General features: G+C 37.5%; 1 protein-coding gene across 1 annotated transcript in view; it reads left to right on the top strand.

Moving 5' to 3' along the window:
- ABCD1 (peroxisomal ABC transporter 1) overlaps positions 1-26,428 on the top strand; it is a 263,688-nt gene that overhangs the window by 106,351 nt on the left and 130,909 nt on the right. Inside the window, exons 16-17 of the mRNA XM_089424535.1 lie at positions 19,159-19,249; positions 19,493-19,617. Of these exons, the coding sequence (XP_089280661.1) occupies positions 19,159-19,249; positions 19,493-19,617 (216 nt within the window). The remainder of the gene's footprint in view (positions 1-19,158; positions 19,250-19,492; positions 19,618-26,428) is intronic.

Below are 26,428 nucleotides of genomic sequence, written 5' to 3'. Positions count from 1 at the left end.
TTTCTCTCAAATGCTCATGAAAGAATGAATTGATCTTTTCCTCTTCTCTTCTCCTTTTATTCTCTAAATGACCTTTTGGGTTATCCTAAGATCTAATCGCTGAGATTCATTTAGATCTAGTGATGAGAATAAATGTGTATTTAATTCTCACTTTCTATTTTTTAACTCACCCACTTAAATAAAAACCCACTTAGCCTTTTATTTCCATAGTCACTTTTTCACTTTCTAATTCTTCATTCACTTTAATAAAGTCACCTTTAAAGTAGAATGTAACTTTACCACTTATAAAGTCACTTTTAAATTAGAATGTAACTTTACCACTTATAAAGTCACTTTTAAATTAAATTGACTTTACCACTTATAAAGTCATTTTAGGAGAAAAGTAAAAAATAAATTTGGACACTTTTTCTTAGGCCAAAGATCAAAGCCTTAGGGAACCACTTGCCCTTTGGTACCCAAATTTTAACACTCCCTCTTATCGAGGAAAGTGTTCCTCACCACTCCCATCTTGTCTCTGAGGTATACATGCTTGCCCCGTGGTAAGGCTTTGGTGAAAATGTTCGCTACCTGCTCATTTGTAGAAATGTACTCAAGCTTGACAACTCCCTTTTGGACATAGTCTCTAATGAAGTGATACTTGATCTCAATATGTTTTGACTTGTCATGAAAAACTGGATTCTCCGTGAGTTTTATGCAACTTTGATTATCACAGAAAATTATTGAAGGTCTCAATGCCTGACCAAATAGATCGAACAACATCTTGCGAAGCCATATGGCCTCACAACTAGCCAAACTAGCAGCCATATGCTCTGCCTCAGGTGAGCTCAATGCAACTGACTGTTGTTTCCGGCTGATCCACGACACAACTGCTGAAGCCAACCCAAAACAACAGCCGGAAGTACTCTTCCTATCTGAAGCACAACCTACGCAATCTGAATCCATGTACCTTGCCAGTCTCACTCCATCACCCTGTATATAATCCAGACCAAAATCCACAGTCCACTGCAAGTAACGAAGAATGTGTTTTGCAGCGACCCAGTGCAATCACTTGGGCTCACACATGAACTGACTCATAGTGTTAGTTGCAAAACATATATCTGGTTGAGTGTTGACCAAATACATCAAACAACCAATCAACTGTCTGTATAGAGTAGGATCCACCAACTCGGAATCAAAAGCGTGAAGCTTCTTCTAGTTAGTGATCATAGGAGTTGACATGGGTTTGCAATCCTCCATGTGAAATCTGCTAAGAATATCCACAATGTACTTCCCTTGTCCCAGGAAGAAATGCCCCTCCTCCTGCCACACCTCCAATCCCAGAAAATAATGCATCAAGCTGATATCCTTCATCTCAAACTTTGAAGCAAGATCTCTCTTGCAGCCCTCAATGAGTCTCTTTTCACCAGTGATGATCAAGTCATCAACATACAACACCAGAATGAGAGGCTCCTCACCCACCACAATGAAGTATAGATTCGGATCAGCGTCACTTGTCATATGTCTGAACCCAGTCTCTAATGAAGTGGTATCTGATTTCTATATGCTTTGACTGATCGTGAAATGTTGGATTCTCAGAGAATTTAATACAACTCTGATTGTCACAATAAATCGTAGTTGGTCTCAGTATCTGACCAAATAATCCATGAAGCATCTTGCGAAGCCATAACGCCTTGCATCCTGCTTGACTAGCTACCATATACTCTGCCTTTGCGCTGCTCAATGCCATTGATTTATGTTTCTTGCCGAACCATGATACAACTGTCGAGCCCAATGGAAAACAACATTCGGAAGTGCTCTTTCAGTGATTGACACTGCCAACCCAATCTGAGTCTGTGCAACCAATCAATCTGACTCCATCACATTTGACATAGTCCACTATGCCCTGTAAGTACCTCAACACATGTTTTGCAGCCACCCAACGTACTCTCCTGGGCTCCATCATAAACCGACTCAATGTGTTGACTGCAAAACAAATATCCGGTCTAGTGTTGACTAGATACATTAATGAGCCGATCAGCTAACGATACAAAGTGGGATCCACTAACTCGGAATCAACATCATGCAACTTCTTCCAGTGGGTGATCATAGGAGTAGCCATAGGCCTGCAACCATCCATACGGAATATTTGAAATTCTCAACGTTGCCATCTGTAGCATGTTTGACCTTGTAGAGCCACTTGGAAGTCACAACTAACTTACCATCAGGACGTGGCACTACCTCCCATACATCATTTTTGATGATAGAGGCATACTCCTCCACCATGGTGTCCCTCCAGATCTGCTGTCTAGCAGCCTCCTCAAAACTAGGTGGATCTATCTTGACAACATCTACCACAAAGCCACCCAACCTCTTTCGCTGTCTACTCTCCCTCACTGACCACTTGGGTCTCCCCACTGCCTCCTGAGCCTCCTTCAGGGTCTCCCAAAGCCATCTTGGCTTCCTCTTCCCTACAATAGTCCTCAGTGTTGGTATGGGAAAATCCTCAGTTGGTGCCTCTCCTCCTGGTGAGGAAGGCTTTGAAACAACCAAGGAAAATCTTGAAATCTGAGATACCGTGCCTGATGAACCTGCACCAGGTGAGCTTGTACCAGGCGAAGCTGTACCTTGTGAACCTGTCTCCCTTGAAGAAGGTGAACCTCCTAACCTTGATGTACCACTTGATGCACTTGAAACCTGTGGTGTGGTCCCCTACTGAGGAGCTTGCTGCTCTACCTGATTAACCTCCCGAGACCTCCTCAAAGCCCACTCCTCCTTAAATGTCACATCCCTCCTTAGGACTATCTTCCTTTGTGCAGGAAGATATATGCGGTAGGCTCTGCCGGTCTCACTGTAGCCCACAAGGATACCCCTCTCTATTGTGGGTTCCAACTTCGTCCTCTTCTCCTCAGGGACGTGTGAATATGTAAGGCACCAAAATATCATGATGTGCCCAACTTCTGGTTTCTTTCCGGTATATATCTCCGCAGGAGTCTTGCTGCGCAAGACTCTGTGTAGGCTCCTGTTTTGCAAATAAACAACAATGTTACACGCCTCGACCCACAAGAAGAAATGTAAACTCTGATCATGCAACATCGCTGTAGCTGAACCCACAATGGTCTTGTTCTTCCTCTCTGCCACTTCATTCTACTGAGGGTTATAAGGCATAATGAGCTCCCTCTTGATGCCAACACTCCCACAAAAATCTCTTATGTTTGCTGAAGTGTACTCACCCCCATTGTGTGATCTCAACACCCTGATCTGCCTCCCTGTCTGGTTCTCCACAAGAGCCATAAACTCTTGGAATCGTCGAAACACCTCATCCTTGGTCTTCAAGAAGTAAATCCAGGCTCTCATGGAGTGGTCATCAATGAATGTCACATAGTACTCATATCCACTGAAAGAAATATGGGACATAGGACCACATACGTCAGAATGAATCAAATCAAGGATACTTGCAGCTCTGCTGTCACTGCTCTGGAAAGGTGTCTTGGTGTACTTTCCCAAAAGCACACCAACCATCTCCCTCAACATCCTGAACGCTCCATGGTGCAAGTGGGCCATCCTCCTGTGCCACAACTCACATAAGTCACTGTTACTAGTCTGTATAGTCTCCCACCGCGAGCTCCAATCACACGAGTAGACTCGATATTGGATCGTCTAGGATATATCAACACTTGTCCCTTTTGGAACAGTATCTCATACCTCCTTTCCTCCAAGCTAGAGACTGATATCAAACTCTTCTTCAACCTTGGAACATAAAGAACATCTGTCACCTTCAGAGGAGGTGATGACTCCCTCTGAAATGAAATTGTCCCCATACCTTCCGCCTTGACTTTGGAGTTGTCGCCAAGCACAACCTCCAAGTCAATGTCATCCTCCAAAAGGCTCGTGAAGTGCTCTCTAACTCTGGTCATATGGCAGGATGCTCCACTGTATATGAACCATGCACGGGAAGAAGTGACATGAGTGGCTAAACTCACCACCAAAGCACAATCTGAATCAAACATAACCGCATAATCATCTACATTTGCCCTGTTTCTTCTTACCCTTCTTGTTGGGACATTGAACAACATAATGACCCTTCTTCCCACAAGCAAAGCATTTCACTTTGCTCATGTCCTTCTCCTTAGCCTTTTGCTTCCCCTTCTCCTGCTTTGCTCCACTAGAAGACCCCTTCTTGATCTTCTTTCCCTTCTTGTCCTTAGTTGCAAGAGCAACATTCTCCTCTTCACCTCCCCCACCACTCTTGCTGCCGCTTCTCACACTCCTCCTAGATGAAATCGTCGCACATCCTCCTCCAACTAGGAAAGTGCTCTTTGGACACCAAGTGATGGATAAAACCATCCCACTTCTCGGTGAACCCATCTAAGGCAACCTGAACCAACTGCTCTTCCGTGTTGAAGAAAAGTGTAACTAGGTTTAGTATTTGTTAACGTAATTTTGATCTTTGTTTGTACTTGTCAAGAAAAAGAAATATTATTTTTGTAAAATATATGAATGAGTTTCTTGCTCATTCCAGAGGTCTAGGAAAGTCAAGGAGTCAAAATCATGTTAAAGAGCTCTTCTTGAGCATTTATGGTACACAGGTCAACCTAGTGTCAATTAGCCCTCCAAGACAAGCTCCATCCTCCAAAGAACTCTGCCTACAAAAACAATGTGAAAGTCAGCTAAGTCAGCCTATAGATGACAAGTCGGCTCAGAGAATAAGTCACAATGATTCATCATGACATGTCGACTTAAATAGGTGGGTCAAACCACTATGTATAGGCGTGTGAACTCAGAGTCAAAGTAAGAAAAACATTCAGATACATTTCTGAAGCTTCGATGGCACAGTAGATAAAGAAATCTCACATGAAGAAGACAAGGTTACAGTGCTATGATGAGAAGAAGGATTCTACGATCTTCGATGGGTATACAGTATCACACAATATGATCTCGACACTCTGTCTCGGTGAAGGAGGAACACACTCTGTCTCGACAACCTTATGTTGCCTCCACGCAAACACGATCTCGACACTCTGTCTTGGTGAAGGAGGAATGCATTTTGTCTCAACAACCTTATGTTGTTTCCACGCAAACACTGTCTCAACATTCCTGTTTCGATGCTCTGTCTCCTACGTAATGATAACCATCTCAGGCTCACTGCAATATACTCTTGATGTATGATCACGCGACATCTCAGTCACCACCTCTAGGTAGTTGTGTAACATAGCGTTGAAATTTCTGAATGCAACCACAAATTGAATGCTGTTATAAACCTCTGCCTCGGTACATAGTCATGACATAACAATGATGGCCTCGAAGATGCAAAGACACAACATAATTATGAAGTCTAAGATCTCAGTCATATATTCACAGTCTTGACATACTTGTAAATGCAGTTACAATCTCTGCATAGTGACAATTCTGATGATTCTAAAGAAGACAATGAGAAGATCTCGACAATGGAGTAGCAACAGTGATCTAGTTGACATTATGAAGATCTCATTGAATGAACAACAGTCTAACAGCAGTGATGAGCTCAACAGTGACAAAGCAGAGGATTGGTGTCTTGGTCTTGGAGTGGCTTAGTAAGTCAAGGGTCGTGGTCTTGGTTTTTCGTCAATAGGAATCTCTATAAGAAGAATTTTGTGCGGGTTTTCCTCTCCAAGAGGGAGAGATTTTGGCCCTGGCAAAATGCCAATTTCTTGTGTTCTTGTCTCTTTGTTCTAGTGTTGTGGGGGAGCGCCCCCTCCCCTCGATCCCGCTCCCAATCCGTGCTCCGGGCAGGAGCGACTCGGGAGCGCGCTCACTAAATTTTTTTTCGCTCCCTGCCTTTTCGGGAGCGTTTTGCCTTTTTTTGCAATTTTTTTTTGTAGTAATGTTCGAAATGCAATGTTTTTTAAAGAAACAAATAATTTTTTAGTGGGGCAGCTTAATGATCAAGTCTATGGCCCTAGTATTGATATGCTATTCACGGTAATGTTAAATTCTTAAAGTAAAAGTGACATTCTCCTTAATCTTCATTTTCATCCTTTTACTTAAATTTTTAACATTACTTTAAAATGACTCAGGATGTTTCAGAGTGGTTCCGGCCTCATTGGATTTCATATGGAGAAAGTATTTTTCTAGATTTCATTCAAAATCCAGCAGACTTATCAGTTTTTCAGGATTTCAGGATTGGGGGATTGCAATGTTTCTATTGAATTTTGTCATGTATTAGGGTATGGAACTTGTGTTTAATCAAGAGCACCAATCCCTCTATGTACCATGATGTTAGTGACATTGGTTGTCGAATTCCTCTATCATGACCCTCCTAAAAATGTATGCATCATTCAAACAAAATATTGACTAGACATGCCATGCTTTTTCTATCTTATGTTAATGCTTTGAGGGTGATATTAATGACAAAGATCCCTATACAGATACAGAGGTAATTAATAAGATACCTCTGGATATTAATGCTTAGAGGGTGATACTAATGACAAAGATCTTGATTTTCCAACAAGACCAAAAAATTAGACATTTCTCGTGGTGGCAAGAGGCCCAAGCATAAGAAATAGATAATAGATTTACTTCTCTTTTCTAGTTTCTAGTACTTTTTATAACTATTGACTCTTTCATATTTATTATGGTATTTTTTGACATTTTAAGTTTGCAGTTGGCAATTATAACTCATTAGTAATGAATTTTGAATATGATGCTTTATGAAAGTTGAAAGTTGTTTTATTTGATTTCATTTTATAACATTTCATTTCATGTTAGATATTATTTGTTGTAATGGTTACACTTAGCTTACAAGTACAATTTTGGTGATCAACGATGATAAATGTTATATATTGAATCTTGAAAGCTTGAAACTTTAAGATTGATGAATCATGAGACTCAATATGTTGTATGTTACTATGTTACTAACTTGTGGACGTGGTTGATGAAGATTATAACTTCTAGATGATTGTTGTTATATGGTTCAATCTATGTTTTTTTATGTTTTTTATATCTAATTCATTATTTTACATGTTTTTGTTGACATATATGTAGCAAAATATAAAGTATATATATATATATATATATTATAAAAAACGCTCTGGGATTTGCTCCCAAACCGGGAGCTTCTGAAAATGTCGCTCCCACTCCCGTTTTCGCTCCCGCTCCCCGCTTTCGCTTCCGCTCCCAAGTAACATTGCTTTGTTCTATTAACTATTTGATGAAGTAAGAAATACACACTAATAAAATTGTCTCACAAATAATTATCATGTAAGAAGAATCTCATTAATAATTATGCCCTAGATTCTTCAACACTCTAGAACAACCTCTCCAAAGACAACTAACTCATCCTTCACCTGTAAGACTTTAGTGAGGAAAGATGTCACACTGTTGGTCTTGGTCATCTTGGTGTTGCATAGTTTTTGTCTCAAACTGGTGTCAATGGAATCTGTCGATCTCCTTGACGGGAAGACGGGAAAGAGACCTGAGATCTCACCGTTGTATTGTCTGGAGTATTTTGAACCTCGACTTGTCGCTTATGGCCATAGCCCAACGAATCCACATTAAAAGATGAGGTGATTGTCATGGTCATCCCAGGGCGGGGCATGGTATGTAGGTGCTTTGATCTGTGGCTGAAAATCCCTTTGATGAAGGGTGTTAAGCATCACTGGTCCTAGCATCTGAAGAAGGTAGAGATGGAGCCCCCCGACTCCTGATATAGACAATGATAGCGACTTCTGATCTCATATTTTATGGGGCACGTAAAAATGAGGTGCATCTTTGTCTCTGACTCTTGCAGGTGACACAGTGGGCAGATCTTATTGTCTCGTGGTAGATGGTGGTCTGTCTTTATCTGGGGTCTATGAGAACCAACACAAAATTGTCCTAGTAGGATCCTAAGAGAATACATCCAATGTCAGCATGTGTAAGGGAGACAGACTATGATGTCATTTTGCAGCTCCAAAAAGGGCTCTAGATAGAAGGACATCTTTGAGCCCAAGCTCGTTGGAGGGGAGTTCCAAGTGACTTGAATGTACAATTTGTAGATATCCTCTCTAATAACCTGGTTTAGCACTGTGGAGTCAACAAGAGATGGCTTAACGCATCAAGGGAGAAATTGAATGGGTAAGTCGCTTTGGGGAGATAGTTAGTGTCTGGAGAAGTTGAGAGGCCTCCTAGAATCAACCTTGAGCTTGTATTGATGAGGGGAGGTTTGAGGTAAGAGTCTCCTATGAGCACAGAGAAATATAGTGACACCTCTTTCTCCCAATGTTTGAGTCTCTGAAAGACCCGAAGTCTATGAAGGAAAGAAACCAAACGGAAAATGATCTCAAGGTGAAATGGGTAGACTTCGAAGTCTGCTTGAATAACAGGTTGGAGAGTGCTTGTTGCATACGAAAACAAGGTCTTGTGAACTGTGTCCCTAAGTAGGTGTAAGTGGTGGTGATCTCAATCTCAATGCCTTAAAATACCGAAACCTTGGTTTTACCCAGGTTGATTGTCATTTGTTGAAGATCACAAACTGTAATCCATTAGGAGAAGAAGCCAACAAGACTAAATCATCAGGGAAAAGGAGGAATGAAATCGACACTTGGTGTAGAAGACAACCATCCTTGCATCCCCCTCTTGGGTACGCTCATGTAGCAAATGTTACTGCTCAAACTAGAAGGGACCTAAGGGGGATCCCTAAAGGGCCAATGCTAGGCCAAGGGCAACAAATGGAGACTTAGCCCATTGTCACCTCAGCGAAGGCTCCCTTCTATTTACGAACTTTCACCAATGGGAGGAGACTTGATATGTATGGAGTCATTAATGAAGGATAAGTCAATGGATACGAGTGACCCAAATAAACCCTTTCCCAGAAGAGTGGAACTTGCTTGCTTTCTAAGCAAGGTACTATGTGTTCTAGTGAAAGGAAAAGAGGATTTGAGGGATAGGTTTATGGGACAAGACTTGTGAATTCCCCAATCCCTAAAATCCTTGTTAGAATTGGTATCCCGAATGGTTCTTCAATAATGATCTTTCAAAGGAGCGAGACCACATGGGGCCAAGTGGACCCACTTTAGGGTATGAGGAAAGAATATAACAACCAATGATATTCTTACCCTAGACAAGATGGGGAAAGGATCAAAGAAAGAATTTCCACTTGAAGATGTTGTTTTGACCCTATGAGCTACTAGCCTTGGGGATGGCAGGGCAAGGTTTGATCCCAGAGCTAGGGCTTGGCTTTTCTCCCAAGTCCACTGTCGGAATGACTTCAAAATTGGAGGAGAGATAGAGGAAAGTTCAGCGTAGGAGACCCTAGGAGATCGAACTTTTTAAAGGGCTAGCTTGTCAGGAAATTGATGCCCTAGGTACCCCAACTTGGCTAGACTTGTGAGGAGGTGAAAGAATATGTTTTTTAGTGACCACCCTTGGTAGGTTAGTGCCTTAATCTTTGGGAGAATGGAGTCTATGATGAATATGAATAGGATTTCTTGATTCCCAGTCAAGGAGGCCTCAAGATCAATTTGTTAACCTTCTAGGTCAAAGGGAAGCAACCTTGCAGCTTTATTCTTCAATGTGCAAAGGAAATGGCTTATCAAGGTCAAATTCTCTGAGAGAATTACCCCTAGGAGATTTCACTCGTATCAGATGACCCATACATTGAAAGGTGCTATAATAGAGACAAATTCCACAGTTTGATGTAGTAAATGCATGCGACAATTAGCCCTAGAACAATGAAAAGCCCTGTCCAACGTATATGACAAAAGTAAACAAGAATAATCATTAAAAAGCATGTACTTACATGTAATAGAGTATATACAACCATTCATAATTGATAAGAGAGAAGCTCCAAGAGAAGATAAATCGATATCCACACATCAAAATTCATCCATAAAAGCTGCAATTCATCTTCTAGAAAAAGTCCGCAAATCTCAAGAGAGATAAGAGATCCGAACCAAAGTGATGATGAGAAATGAGCTCATCTCACTTGTATTATACATAAATTAGGAGTTTGAATTAGCCTCCTTGGCCTACATGAGATCCACAAAATAAAATAATGTTCTAATAATACAACTTTTGGTGAAATCCCACCAAACTAGCTCATAAATGAAAAAGTAAGCCTCTCAAGAGGTTAAATAATAATCTATGCATGTCGTAGGTCCCTCTAAGAGGCCTGATGAGGTCCATGGGTGCCACAATGAAGAATAGGACCTTCAAAAGCAGTGAACAAGGGGTTGGTCCCTTGTAATAACTTGTGGTGTTCGAAATGACATGTGGGGGCACACAAGTGTCCTCATGGGTCTGCAAACAAATCAAAGATGCTTGCAGATCACTTGTAAGGGCTAGGATAATGGTGTACGTGATGCCACATCATCGTGTAAGTCCTGGATTATCTGCCAAGTGTATGGTGTAGATCTGGGGCTGACTAGGCATGATGGATTAGGTGCATCCTCCTCGTCCAATAAGTGATCCACGAGCAATCTTTGATGGCTGTGGGGATCCATGAAGTGCAATCTGCTGCTATGGAGGCTCATGGCTCTCAATGCTCCCCCTACATGTGCCAATGTAGCCCTCTCGCGGATTAGGACCCCATATAGGGAGACCAAACCCCAAATGGAAACCATCTGCAACATTGCATAAGATCTGATGCGTCCCCTAGCCTTCCAGTACAAGTCATTAGAATAATTGAGTGAATGAGTTTACCTAATCATGGACCACAAATGGGGACTGCATAATGGCCTTCCCTTCCATAATGGGCTTCGGGATGTACCAATGCCTCCTAAGCTCCAAATGGGGCTAACCAAGTACCCCATTAGATGGCTTCTACTTCTAAAGGGGATAGTATGTTAAAAGGTACATCCTTCAAAAGGTGGTGGCATGTGATAGATAGGTGAATGAAGTAGGGGATGAGAGAGAGAAACCCTGGGTCACATGTTGGGGTACAAGGGTAGCTAATAAGAGGGAAGCCTACACTTGGGTTTATAATGTGTAGGAGGGAGCAATTGTGGTACATGAGGTGCCCCGACCTTGATTTTTCCACCCTTAATTATATGCATTTTGCCTTTTTATGATTTTATTTATTTAATTGCTCGGGGCTCAAGGGGTTAGAGCATGATGTATAAGATATAGCAGTGAATTCCCCCTTTTAAGGTGGGGCGTTTCATCCCCCACCAAGGGTTGGGACAATCATGGGTTCCTATATGATGAAGAAGGCTCATAGAAGATGTCTCTCGTAACCTTTGAGGGGCCCTTCACTGTCTTGTGAACACCTATGGAAACCCATGGATTCTAGTTCCAACTCTTGGCGGCAAAGTGCATCCACTTCTCTGTCGTGTAGGGAAACTTGAAGGTCTCTAGTACGAGCATTGAACTCACCTAAAAGAATGATGTCACCAATAGTAAAGAAGTGTGGGATATTTGTGTAAAGATCTAGGAAAGGATCGCCCTTCGACTCTGTGTGAAGTGAAAAGTGTGATGAGGCTACGAGAAAGTAGCAAATTGCAATGTAGCTATATGGAAGAAGGGAGTTGTGCTGATAGAGTTGGATCCACAAAAATTTGGCATGCTCATCTAATGGCAAGTAACTAGATTTGGGAAAATAATCATATTTTATAATAAAGGAAGTCAAGCTAGACTCTATATAAAGAGTAGCCCTTCCTCATTGTAGTCATGGTTGTGAGGTGTCTCTCCTCTTGGAGCCTTGTTGAATATTTTTCTCAAGGCTTAATGGGAAGTTTAAGGGTTTTTGCTTATCATAGGTGAAGCTATGTGCCATTTCTAGTTATTGTTGGTGGATGCTAAAAATTCCTTGCAAATAGCTTGTTTTGAAGCGCCATTTGTGAAGGGTAACCACATTGGAAGGGATTAATGTGATAATATTTATCGTCTTAATCGCCTTTGATGTCTTATTTATGAATGTATTATCTTTCACCTATCATCTTGTTGAGGTTGTTGTTGAATTAATAAAGGTAAGTGTAACAAACATAAATATATATTAAATAATAATTAGTTATTGAAGCGACATGTCCCAAAGGACATGACTATTTGTGAAGGGGCACCTTGCATAGTATATAAGTGTGGCCCTCATTGTAACATTCAATCAGCCTATTATTCTTTGATCTTATCAATATATATTATTTACAATACATTTGTATATTTTACATTTAAATACAAACATAACATTTTTTGTTTTCTTATAGCTGTATCAGAGTTATTCGACTCTTTGGCTGTTCAACTGCTGCACAATTCGTCTATTAAGATTTAGGTCTTGAAATCATGGGAACATATTCCCAAGCAGTATCATAAAAACTAATCAAGAATTATGACTCGAAATGAGAGAAATACTTGTAAAATTGCTAAAGCTTCTTGAAACACCAAATTCAACACTTGAAGATGTAGAAGCTATAGTTGAGGCTAAATACAAAGAGGTGAAGTGCGAGACCACTCTTCAACTTGATTCGGTTGGAGGCAATGAAGAAAGTGAAGCATGTGATTAATACCGAAATGTTATAGGAGCTATGTATAAGATTGTATCCAAGGACAATATTGAATTTTTCAACTTTCCAACATTTAATGAATTGAATGTCGTTGTTGATCCTTTACCCCCAATTGATACCCATAATGCAAACAATTCATCAATGTACAAAGAGATTGGTTTAGGGGAAACCTACACCTTGGAGTTTGTTGATGTTTGTGAACAAAGTCAAATATTGTCTCGCTGTTTAGGAAAGGATTCTTGTGATTTAGCAGGATTTTTCCAAAACTTTCAAACAAAGCAATTTGGTGTAAGCCTTTACAAAGAAGGCCAAGAGCCTAAATGGCCCATGTCACTAAATTTAAGCAATGAGGGGTGGGAGATTATTGCACTTGCAAAGCCTAATGTTTCCAAGTTTGTGAATACCAAGAAACATGTATCTTCAGATGTTTCTCCTAAGTAGACCCATTTGAAGAAGAATTAATGGCTACAAAGAACAATTATTTATGCGAGAATCTTTTTCTTGTTATGACAAAAAAGAGAATGTTGTTGTTAGAAACACAAGTCATGTTGTTGCTAGAGACATAAATTAGCTTATTATTGTTTATTTTAAACAACCGACAGATGATTTGGTAGATTACTCTCATACACTAGGAAGACTCAACCAAATCCACAGAATAAGAGAAAACATGTCGAAGGTTCCTCGTGTTTGCACATAGTCCCTAGGTTCTTCTGTGCCATAAGTGAGAAATTTACGAAGGATTCTGTCATTGCTCCTTCAACAAAGAGAACATATAACCAAGAGTACTTACATTTTTGTGAACTGCCCAATGATTTCATTGAAAAGATATTAGCGTGGCTGCCAGTGGATTATCTTTGTAGATTATGTAGGGTCTGCAAAAAATGGGACACATTGTTTTCATCAACCAGATTCATTATTACACAGTGGCTTGAGACACCTCTACCATCGTGATTGTTTTGCATACTCCTCCTTCACATAGAGTTGGAAGAGTTGTCATTTATCCCTTTCCTTTATAGAAGGAAATAAGGGAAGTGTTTCGCACTTTCATGCTTGACCTTTAGAAAACATTATTTAACGGGCGAGTTAGGGATTGTGTAGGAAGGGAGAAATGGATACAAAGTGGTTGCGTTGTGCAACCCCAAAACGTTGCGATGGAAAATAGTGGAAATCTACAACTCCATAGACAAGGTCTCAAACACTGCAGGAGCGTTTTAGGAGAATTTGACATTACATTCAAGTGTGGCAGATTGTTAGGGGATTGGTTTTTCTAGACTAGGCTTCTATAGTTTAACAACGTCAAACAGTGTGGGAGGCATTGTAAGTTTCAACGTATGAGACGATGAAGCATGAACGCTGGTTGAGGAGGTGGTTATATGGGAGTATATAGATGGGCACTAACATAGTGGAAAACTAATTTCAACAATGCCGACAACTTCAACAATGAGCTCGATCGGGGTTTACCTACATCAAACCCTTGATGTTCTTGATAGAGAATGTGCGGGAATTCACGATGCAACCTTTCAGCATGGCCTGGTAGACTTAATCCATTCAATAATGTCATTGAAGGAGTAGATAATTAATAATAGAGGAATTGTTCGAGCTTTGCCTTCTTACTTTCTCAGCGTTGACCATGATCAATTTTGCTGTATGGAAATGACCATACGAATCTATATAATGACTATTGGTCATAAATATAAATAAAAGAATTTTAAATGATAAAGTTGCTTTGTGAAAATTATTAAAGTCACTTTATAAAATTATAAAGTTGTTTTCTTCATATATATATATAGTAAAAAATATTAGAAAAAATAAGAACAATAATCGATCCAAATCCTCAGCTCTAGCTGAACATTCTGATAAAACTAAGTACCAAATATGTATAGAGGATACCCAAATCTTAGTTAGAAGTGATCACTACTTCATAAGGAAATTAAGAGAAGCCATAGAAATTAGCAAACATCCTAATAACCTCAATAGAGACGATGGATGGACCATAAGCAAAAACTGGATTCCAATCCTATTATCCAAATCTACCCCTACCCAACTATAATCATCCTCCAATTAACCTATAAATCTAATCCTTTCTAACTAAATTAACACATTTTGACCATGTTAAAATATAATTTAACAATAATCATAATTTGAAAATATCTTAACCATAATAATCTGCAACGTAGAACATTATATAAGAAGCCTTAATAATAAACAATCAAAACATATAATTAAAGGTAAATTTTTTTGATATAAAAATTATAAAATCAATTATAGTAAAACAAAACAATAATAACAATTCATCAAATAGAATGACTAAAGGGTTAATTAAAACAATTAGAATAGGACAACGCCTCCTAAAACAAATTAAAAATGAAAACAAAAACAAGTAGGATCATAACAATTAAAATTAATAAATAATTAATTAAAATAATAAAACAAATAAATATAAATATAACCCTTATATATGTATTTTAATTTTAATCAATAAATTAATTAAAATACATATACATATTTAATTTTAATTAATAAATTAACATGTATATGTATTTTAATTTTAATTTAATTAATAAATTAATTAGATTTAAAATAATTATTAATAAATTAATTAGGATTAAAATAATTAAAATAATAATTCATCAAACATAATCACTAAATAACTAAAGAATTAATTAACATAACTAGAATATGGATATGTATTTTAATTTTAATTTATAAATTAATTAAAATTTAAATGATTAAAATAATAATTCATTAGAATAAGACAATGCATCCTAAGACAAATTAAAAATTAAAACATAAACAAATATGATCTTAACCTTTAAAATTAATAAACAATTAATATTAATAATCAATTAAATAATAAAATAAATATATATAATGAAATAAATATAAGTATAACCCTTATATATGTATTTTAATTTTAATTAATAAATTAATTAAAATACATATACATATTTAATTTTAATTAATAAACAAACATGTATATGTACATATACATATTCAATTTTAATTAATTAATAAATAAACATGAATATGTAGTTTAATTTTAATTAATAAATTAATTAAAAGAAACAATTAATTTATAAATTAATTAAAGCAAATATAATTAAAATAGATAGAATTAAAACATGAAATAATTAGTACTAATAAAATTAAACAATAATACAATTAAATAGAACAATTAAAAATAATTTAAAAACTTGTTGGCTAATCATCTCATGCATCTCTATATATATTTGACAAATAAGACCAGTGTTTCAATTAATTCTTTCACATCTTGAAGATGAACCACCGGTGCTGGTTCGAAACGTCAATCTAAAAAGAAATTGAATGCGATGGATCCGGAAGAAAATCTACACAAGAACAATAATACTTAAAAATAAAAAAAATAAAAAAGTAAAAATTAATATATAAAGAGAAATGGATAAAACCAAGATAGTACTAATGATGAACTATACATGCCGAAGTGACATACACAACTAAAGAGAATCCTTTTCATTATGCTTTGAGGACAAAACATCCCTTAAGAGGGTGGGAATGTAGCAAACATAAATATATATTAAATAATAATTAGTTATTGAAGGGACACGTCCCAAAAGACATTGCTATCTGTGAAGGGGCACCTTGCATAGAATATAAGGAAGGCTCTTATTGTAACTTTCAATCGTATTTTTATTCTATCATCTTATCAATATATTTTATTTACAATACATCGTGCATTTTACATTTAAATACAAATTGAACATTGCTTGTTTCTTACAGTAAGATAAAGACAATCTTATTAATGCTTCATTGTAAGACAATCTCATATCATGGTGTGAGAGTGGCACCTATAGGGCATCATCCAAGTTTATTTTTTGCATCATTTAAACACCAAATTAAGGCTTATCATGGCATGTCTCTATTTGTCTTAACCATTCATAAATTTGCTCGGTTGACTTCATTTTTCCTAATGTTGGATAGGGACTAGTCCCTTGTCTTGCATCACCCCATTATTTTTACTATGCTACAAAACAATGTTTTGCTAGCGTATCTTTTCACATCCCCTTTAGCCTCCTTGCCATAGTCTTTCCAATTCTATTTTTGGAAGCCCCCTTTGTGTTGAAGAAACCCAAATGTGTGAGGGAGTTACTATGGTGACAGTGGGTAGCCCCTTTAAGTTGCCTTTTCGCTTTGTGCTTGCGAGTTTTACACATATAAGTGGGAGTTTGGGAGGAAACACTTGTAATATTTATGAATATTATATAAATGTTGTGTGTGTATATACTATATATACGTATTATTCATCCTTGTTATACTACTATATTCATCAAGATTGGTTGAATGAAATAAAAATTATAACTGTATTTAAGCTAGGGCACCATTTTAAAGTCATATGGGAATAAAGGTACCATTAATGAAGTCTTACAACCAATAGATGAATTATGGTCATAGAGAAATAAAGGTACCATTAAAGAAGTCTTGGAACCATGGCACCAATAAATGAAGTATGGTCATTGTATTAAGAGCACAATTTGGGTCATCAAAATGGAAAAATACTTTAGGATGCGTCTACCTAAGGATGACAAGGAGTTTAATAGCCTTGATCTATCTACAAGGTCTTGCAGATGATTGCTTTATGCGGTTCAATAGAAGACTAGAGAATTTTCAGTAAATTGACGAATGTTTATTATGGTTTTTTTTTTAAAAAGCCCATATATCCAAAAATACGTGATGAAAATAAAATATACTTTCATTACTGCAAAACTTCGAAGCAAGCATACCCTGACTGGAAAAATATCCAGGCATACCTTAACCTTGTTAATGTTGATAGCTTGGATAGGTGCTTTTGCATAGGCTAGGTGTCAAGCATGCAGAAGTCCAAAAGCTTTTTTAGGTACTTGCTCATGTTGAGTGGGTGACTTTTAAGATTTATTTCCTAAGCTTCAGTTAGGAAAAGCACATTAATTAATGTTGGCTATTAAGGTAAGGTTTCTAATGAAAAATGAATTTCAATTCATTTTAGTGAATTAGATATAATCTGTCATTGACGTAAGTGGTTTAGCATTAATCGTAGCCATCTAGCCCTTTGGAGATTGAGGGTTAGGGATTTGGTTTAATGAAAGTTATAAAAAAAAGCCTAAGGGAGAGGACGAAGACATCCATTCTTGGGAGAATGATTTTCTCAAGACTGAGAGACTCAAGACTGAAGAGAGGTATAAAGTGGTATAAAGTGTTCAACTACAGGATATGTGTGAGCATGGGTTTCCAGGTTGAGCGCACAAGAGGAAGGTTGAGACTCATTTGTGGACAGGTGTTGCATGGAGGAAGCCGAAACTGTTGAGGTCGAGTTCCAGTGGGCAGACCGAGAGTTTGGCGAGGCTGAGAGGGTTGATGCCGGACTTGGGAGGAGGCTGAGTTGCTACAGGGTGCTGAAATTGTGAAGGACAGCCAGCACAGGTGCAAGCCAAATATCTGAGGTGAACTAGTTGCCAGGTTCCACTGCTGCATTTTTTTGTGTATTCTCTGTGGGTCGATTCCTTGTTAAAAGAGGCCGTCATTATCCCGAGTAATAGAAAAGTGAAGAAGAACTTGTTCGAGAAATTTCTTCTGCGTTTTGTGACTGATTTTCTAGAAAATATCCTTCGCAAATTATTTAATGTTAAATGTCAATTTATGTTTTTCAGCAGTTTTCATAAAAAATAATTTGCTGAGGTGAATTTAAATGCCTGGGTACAAAATGAATCGCTGTGAATAATAAATCAGATTTGGTATTGAGAACTTAATAAACATGAATTTAAAGGAAGTAAAAGATGACTTTGGTTATTGGAATCAATATCAGCTTATGTGCGAAATACAAAAAATTAGTATGGTTGATGATGAAACTAAGGTTCAATCTATTACTTAATAATAGGAGTTTTAAGCATTGCATCCATTGATGAGGATTAGTCCCATCTCAAATCTATAATGATGCACAAGTGAACAATGAGACTTTAGTGGAACACCAAAGCGATGATAAAGTTCAACTAGTTAGGTTAGAAGATAAATCAACAATCACGGAGGAAGTGCTTGTCACTCCATTTTATGTCCAAGACAATTTTCAGAAAATTGTGGCAACCTGCATTGGAAACTTCTTGTTACTTTTTGAATTCCAGGATCAAGATTCATGTTGCATTGCCCTTGTGACATCATAATCTAGTAAATCTACTCACTATGTCTCGGATCCTTGTAGGTGTGGCATTCTTTTAATTGTGTGAGGAATTCAGTTGCCTATCCCGATGATGAATAAAGGTTTTTGCATACTAGACTAGAATATGATTTATTTGGTCATGGTCGAAGTTGATCACTGGCATTAGTGTTTGGTTATGCTTTGAGGATGAAGTGTCTTAAAGAGGGGTAATATGTGATGCACATAAAATACATTAGGTATTAATTACTAATACTAATAAATAATAAATATAACCAAAGGTCATGAGTAACACGTATTCAATACGTGACTATTCAAGTGTATATATATATAACATCATGTGCCCTGTACAACATCATCACATTCTTTATTATCAATTATATTTTGACGTTGAGGTATTCAGCGTTACTTTTGTTGGATAGTTTCAGTTAAGAAATGGGCTTGTCCATAACACAGAGAAGCTAAGATCAGAATCTATGTTTTGAAATGGGTTCGTGTTCAATTTCTTCATATGCTCCAGATTTAAACAAAGTTGTGAACTGAATGCTGCTCCGAATAATTGGATTTCAGGTATTTAACAGCAAAGCTGGCTCTAGGATGGCGGAAATGCTTAACAAACCATATTTCAAAGAATTATTTTAGAGAAAATGCATTTTACAAGGTATATTATAGTGGATATGTGTATATCCACACTTGCTTGAGTTTAACATTGATTTATTTGTACTTCGCAATTTTTTTTTCATAAAAAGTACTATTCTTCAAGTTTTTCTTTTATCAGTATTATAAATCAGCCTAAGATGCTATAGTGAGAGAATTTCTAAGCTTTCTAATTTATCATTAAATGTTGACTTTTATGAAATATGTGGTGATATGCTTTTTGTGGGGTTTTGTGTTTTGCACACAGTTGTTCAATCTGTCAGAGAAAGGTATAGATGCAGATCAGCGGATCACCCAAGACGTGGAAAAATTAAGCGATGATTTGTCTGGGCTTGTTACGGGAATGGTGAAGCCATTGGTAGACATTCTATGGTGAGTGTAGCAGAAACCTTTTCATAGACTACGCAATCTACTTCTGGTTTTCCTTGCATTGTCTAACAGTGTGCTGTTTCCATTTACTAATTTATTTGTGCATACGAGTTTAATAGGTTTCGTTTTTGACCTTTATTTTACTTAAAAGTAAAGAGAATGACAAAGGCTGAAAGTGTATCAAATGTTTCGAATAAATAAATGAATAAAAATAATAATTAAATAAATAATAAACAATAATGATTTAATTAATTAATAACTAAGCACTAATAAACACATATTAGTTAAGAAGGGAAAAAAAGTCAAATGACATGACCATCCGCCTTCATGACCAATCAATGCCTATTTAGGTAACCGTCATGAAGGCATGTAATCATCAAATCAATTTCATTCAACATAAAAAAATGAAGATTATACACTTCATTCAGTATGTTTCGTGTTCACTTTGTCACATTGGTATCAGAGCTGTTCGACCCTTTGGCTGCTCAACCACTATGTTTTTAAAAGACCAAATAATAAAAATAAAAAATAAAAAATAACAAAAATTAAACAAAAAACATAGAAGGCAACCGCTGACACCCAAAGCAACAACTCGACACACGACCAACCTTGACGTTTGCAACCGCTGGCATCCAAAACAACACAACCACAACTGCTGCTTTGGCATCCGAAGCCCACTACAGCTGCGACCCCCACCGCAAATTCCTATGTCGTCGCCGCTACAACCATCATCGGTTGGCCACTCTCTAATGACTGCATCCTCCTGCCTTCTCTGTCACCGTTCCTTTCTTGCGCTCCCTGTGACCAACAACAGTCGTTGCTGTCCCTGTTTCCTGTTGCCATATGACTCTTGTTCTGCTGCCAATTTGAATTTTTATTTGGCCATAGACCCAACCATCAGTTGTAAGGGCGCTGCAATTTTAACCTTACATTTCAAACATCATACTATATGAAATGAAATGATATTTTAATGTCCACGAGGCTCAAAATAGTTTATGGGACCACTAGTTCCCTGTTTTTTGCCTTTTGCAATTCAATCCTTTTCTTATTCATATTGATGATGAGCTGGCCCAACCTTCTAACAGTCCCCTCAGTGAAAAGACAATGCCAAGGGACCGATGCTAACATATTCCCATAAATTTCTCTGATGTCTTTGAATGTCTTACATTACAAAATGAATTTTTTATTTTTATTTTTTAATTTAATTTAATTAATTAATTAATTAATTTATTATTATTACTTTTTATTTTTATATTTTATATTTTATAATTTTTTTTTTCCACCGCTCTAGATGTGCAAAATGTACACACCTATTCTTCCCAAGCTTCGTTTGGCCTTTTCCACTGTCCTGTTTCACACTGAAGTTGATGCAAGTTGGTTCTTAATTGAGCAATAAGAACCTTTGCCCTCCACGGAATGTTAGCTCCAATGTACTCTTTTTGTTGGAGATCACATGTAGGGTTGAATTCCTTAATGTAGTACTTTTTCTTTCTACCCAACTCTTTTCCCCATACACGTTTACGAAACTTCTCCATAACAAAATTCTTTAGCTGCTTGCTATTTGTGGGACATACATTGAGGTAGATATTCCATTTTTGCATCGATGTGTAGTTTTGTCTCATCCATGTTTTCTTTCTTTCACTCATGCCTTCATTGAAGATAACATTAGGCCATATACCTACTCCCATTTGCTCAATTCTTTTTAGATATATTATGAGCCACACCATAGCAATTGCTTCGATGGGAGTTGCTCCTGTTTCACTCAACATTATCTCATAAGGAATTGAACTTTTTATTTTGAACTTGCTCATGATCAAGCGTTTTAGGATTTTCCCAATTTGTTTCCATTTTGAGACGGGGGTTTTGCCAGCCCACTATTCACACTCATATAGCATCACTGGACAAACTAGGAGTCCAAAAAACACTTTAATTGTTTTTGAATCCCGTGACTTTGCCCCTCTACATCTGTTTTGAAGAGCATATAATGCTTTCCACCCTCCAAAAATTCTCTTCTTTCTGCAGTCCTCCCAATTAAGCTTGTTGTTGAAATCAATTCTGAGGTACTTGTACTCATTTATTTCTTCAAGAATGTTGCCTTCAAAGAACATATGCTAACTCCATTTCCTTTTATTAGAGAAAAAACATTATTTTGGTCTTGCTAGTATTGACTTACGTCCCCACTACTCTACAAAAATTCTCAAGGGCATATAGGTGCATTTGCAATTCGATACAAGATCATCAACATATAAAGGAAGCTTTATCACAAACTCCCCCAATCAAACACCATCTCCACCTTGCATATTTAGCCACTCTTCCAATTTATAAATATATAAACCAAAAAGAGTAGGGGATAAAGGGTAGCCTGTTGAGAAATCTAGGGGAAGCAACATAAGATGATTTCTCATTGTTTTGATAACAATTTGTGGTATATTTTTACTTCACTTAATTAACTTCTTCTTTCACTTGTTTATCATTAGTGTTTTCTTCATCAAACAACTATCAAACCATAAAGAACAATAAGACAAAGGACACAAGATATAGGCGACTAGCTAGGGCCAAAACCTCTCTAACTGAGAGGAAAACCCACAAGAATTATTCTTTTCTATAGACCTTCAATTGACAAATTCCAAGACCTAGACCCTTGACCAAGGCTCCTCCAAAACCAAGTCAAACCTTGCCTCTTTTTGCTAAGTCAAACTAGCAACTTCTTTCTTGTCGTCAACTTTGACCCCGCAACACCTTGACTGCAACTTCGACCTCTCTTTCCGCAAATTCGACCTACTCGAAATTTTCGGCCTCACTAAATATTTTTGCAATCTTGCACGTGTGAGATGATGAAGGCAAAATTAAGTTGTTTCTCTGCTTCGTTTGTCTTGGACCCTTCTCCTTGTGAATTCGGCTAGCAAAATGATCATTCCTTAAGCTATATCTCAACTCTTTCAAAGATTTTAATACCTTATTGCATAAACCCTAGTTGCAGTCACATGTGTGAGAGGAATGGCCCAAGAACTATCCTTGAAGACTTCAATCTTCTTCTTCCTTTTACTGGCTGCTCAAGAGGCTTCCTTTTGTCCTTATTCACACTTATTTTATTGTCTTGGATGCTTGCTTGATGCGTCTTGAATGAAGTTGAGTCCTTCTCTATATATAGGCTCAAAGTCACTTCAAATTAGGCCGACATATTGCTTGTGTAGGCCGACTTGTTTATTGCACCATGACAAGGTCTTGGAGGGTCTTTTGACTCTAATATTGACTCAAATAATACGATGGCCCTTTTGACTTGTAGACTCAATGACAAGCCCTAGAAGCTCTGAATGAGAGCATGAACTATAAAATAAATTTCTCTTGACCATGAAACCCATGCTTCAAGAACAACAATGATAAATTTATTTCTTTTTACATCAAATACATAAAAACGTGATTACATTTGTCATTATGAAGATTGAACATAGTTACATATTTCAACACTCCCTCTTAACTAGGGAGGTATTCATAATCCCTACAAGGTACTTGGACATTCTCACTCTGAAGAATTCTCATAAGAAGAGTCGGATTGGTAACCCATCTGTTTAGCATCATATCAACCAACATTGTCACATAGCAAGGCCTTGAATAACAAGTCTATCTCTCCACAAGATCATAGAAAAATGTTGGCGAGATCAAGGCACATACCCCACCCGGGTGTTCACAAGGTTTGTCCATCCACAACTATTCTTATCTTGGATTCCCAACCCTCAAAGAATATCGGTCCTTTACGACTATTATCTTCGGTGCCCTACTTCATTCTCAATGAGTATCGGATGCTAGATGCTTACCCAATCCTCCATTCTTTCTTCCAAATTGAAGACAAGAATGATGTGTCTCTCTCCCTCTCAACTAGGGGGGATATACCCATTCCTATGAAGGAGTGTACCCATTCCTATAAAAGGAGTGTACCCAAGCTCCTCTTAACTAGAGACTTGATTTTCAATAGTAGCTTTCTACCTTTGGTGGAGATCATGGGACCTTTTAGTTGCTTGTAGAGCTCCTCTTTTCGATGTCATGAATTTCATCTTTATCATTGTGGAGCCTTCTGTTTTTGGGACTTCTTTGTAGGGCATCGACCATCCACCACTTTTCTTCATGAACCATATTAGTCATGTCATCCTTCTCTTCATCAGAAAGTGATCTTCTAATCCACATCTGGCTTTTCTTAATACAACTACCTCTTCCAAGTCATGTTTCCTTTAGGATCTTTTATCCAACCACATGAGTGCTTAGTTGTAGGTGGCATCTACAACGCTCTTCCGATAGCCTTGTATCAACCTATCCAGATGTTATTCAAAAAATCAAGAATGAACATCAAATCAAAGTTACCTTTTGTGATGGCCTTTCATCATGACATCTTGCTTGCAACAACAACATCCTGCACATTCATAAGCACATCTCCAAGGATTTCAAGTCAAGGGTTTCCTTTCTTTATAGGCCTGATCAGGGTCTTCATGCCTTCTCTATGGAGATGTCATGGTCAATTATTCTAGTCATCAGATGTTGATTTCTTTTTCTACGTGACCATAGTTGCACTTTTCACGATCTCTTCTTTCTTTCTTCACATATTGCTCCCCAAGAACTTTCATCCATTCCTTCATTTTCGTCAACCACCTCATATTCCATACGAGGACATATTATGTTGATTTCATCTAGTCAATATGTGAACCATGCATTCGTGCATCTTTTCAACGAAAGAGATCCCTTTCCTTTTGATCATACTCATGAGGTAGATTATTCACTCGTGCTATCTGCAACTACATGGTGACATGACTTAATTTATCAAACGTATGCATAAATACCTGTTTTCTTCTTTTGATCATCTAGACTTCCTTCGACAACTTTCTTTCCTTGATTGGGAGTCCTTCAATCATCTTGACCTACTGCACTCCTTTGTCATAATACCATCATCCTTCTAAAACAATGAATTTCATACAGGGTGGAATTCTCAGCGAGATACTTGCTTCTTCCAATAGAGGTGAACCTTCTAATGAAGATTCCAATGAAGGATTTTGATTATGCTCATCTCGCAGATGCTCCTTCCTAGTGATGATGATGTATGGTGAACTTTGTTAGATGATTTTCTTCTACCCATAAGTACTACTTGTTGATAAATCTAAGGCATCATGAAGTAGGTGATTTCTCTTTCATTAGTAACTGTTTTTGAATACCTTTTAGTTCATTAGATTAGAATCTTTTTCTTATTAGCTTACTAGTGTTCTTCTTCATCAAACAATGAGCAATGCATTAACATAAAATAGACAAGACACACAGAATGTAGGCTATGAGCTAGGGCCAAAACCTCTCAATCTTTGAGAGGAAAACTCGCACAAATTCTTCTTATAGAGATTCCAATTGACTAATACCAAGACCAAGACCCTTGACCTATTAGCCACTCCAAGACCAAGACACAAGTCCTCTTGACAGTCATTCTTCTTCTTGACTTCTCTTCCACTTCGACCTTCTTCGATACATAGCATTAACATAAATTGAGATCATCTCCTATCATGACAACGAACTGTCATGTCACTGTCATCACAGAAACTCATCACTGTCATCAAATTGTGATCACTGTAGCAGCACTAAATCTTACTGTCATGTCATCAAAGATAGCACTGAATCTTTGTATCATTGATATGAGACTTTTTCCTAGCACCGAGACAGAGATCCAAACTTCATGCAATGACTTGATCCGAACTAGTCACTGTAATCCGAATTCAGAGATACATCTAACTTGTCCTCTATTCTGTGATCCGAATTCTGGAAGAGGTTCGAGCTTCTCTTTTTGCAGTCATCCTTACACTTTGCTGCTCCCTTATCATCTTACTTGCTGTCCCTGTTCTAGAGCACCAAAAATCTCAGAGATATTGAACTTCTGAGCTGTGTATAATGCGAAGTGCCTAGCCACATATATAGTAATTCATCCAATATAACGAGTTGAGATGAGCATCCGAATGGGTGTCTCTCTTTAATTGAGTGAGCTACTTCATCTGTAGGACTTCATCTGTAGGCCGACATGAAGAGAGGGACTTTGTGCTTGTCATTGAAGGGCTTTATAGACTTATATACATTTGACACATCCTCAAGAGGAGCTCTTCATACATGACATTAATTCTTTTGACTTAAATGGAAAATCCTAAGGCTCTCAATGGGAGCCATCTAAATAAAATCTTTTGCTCATGAAACCCATGAAGCAAGCATCACAAAAATAATTTTATTTTATTCTTTTTCATCATTTACAAAAAAAAAAACATAATTACATGTCATTATGAAGACCGAACCTAGTTACATTTTTCAACTCTCCCTCTTAACTAGGGAGGTATTCATAATGGTACTTGATCATTTTCAATTTGAAGAATTTCTCATAAGAAGAATCAGATTGGTAACCCATCTGTCTAGCATCATATCAACGAGCATTGTCACATAGAAAGGCCTTGATTAACAACTCTATCCACATGATCAAAGCACAATGATGACGAGACCAATGATTCATAGACACCATAATCATTGTCTCTCAAGGTACATACTCCACCCGAGTGTTCACAGAGTATGACCTTCTGTGGACTATTCTTATCATGGATAGCCAGTCCTCAAAGAATATCGGTCCACGACTACTCTTATCTTGGATGCCCTATCTCATCCTCAAAGAATATCAGATGCCAGATGATTACCCAATCCTCCATTCTGTCTTCCTAGTTTGAAGACCAAAAATGATGTGTCTATCTCTCCCCTCTTAGTTAGGGAGGACATTCAATTCCAATAAAGGAATGTACTCATTCCTACATAA

The sequence above is a fragment of the Pinus tabuliformis genome, chromosome 4_2 (genome assembly GCF_031772625.1).
Source record: "Pinus tabuliformis cultivar Carrire ecotype Pingquan chromosome 4_2, CPIR1, whole genome shotgun sequence".
Lineage (NCBI taxonomy): Eukaryota > Viridiplantae > Streptophyta > Pinopsida > Pinales > Pinaceae > Pinus > Pinus tabuliformis.
The sequence above is the reverse complement of the archived record's forward strand: the minus strand, read 5'-3'. Positions and strand labels throughout refer to the sequence as shown.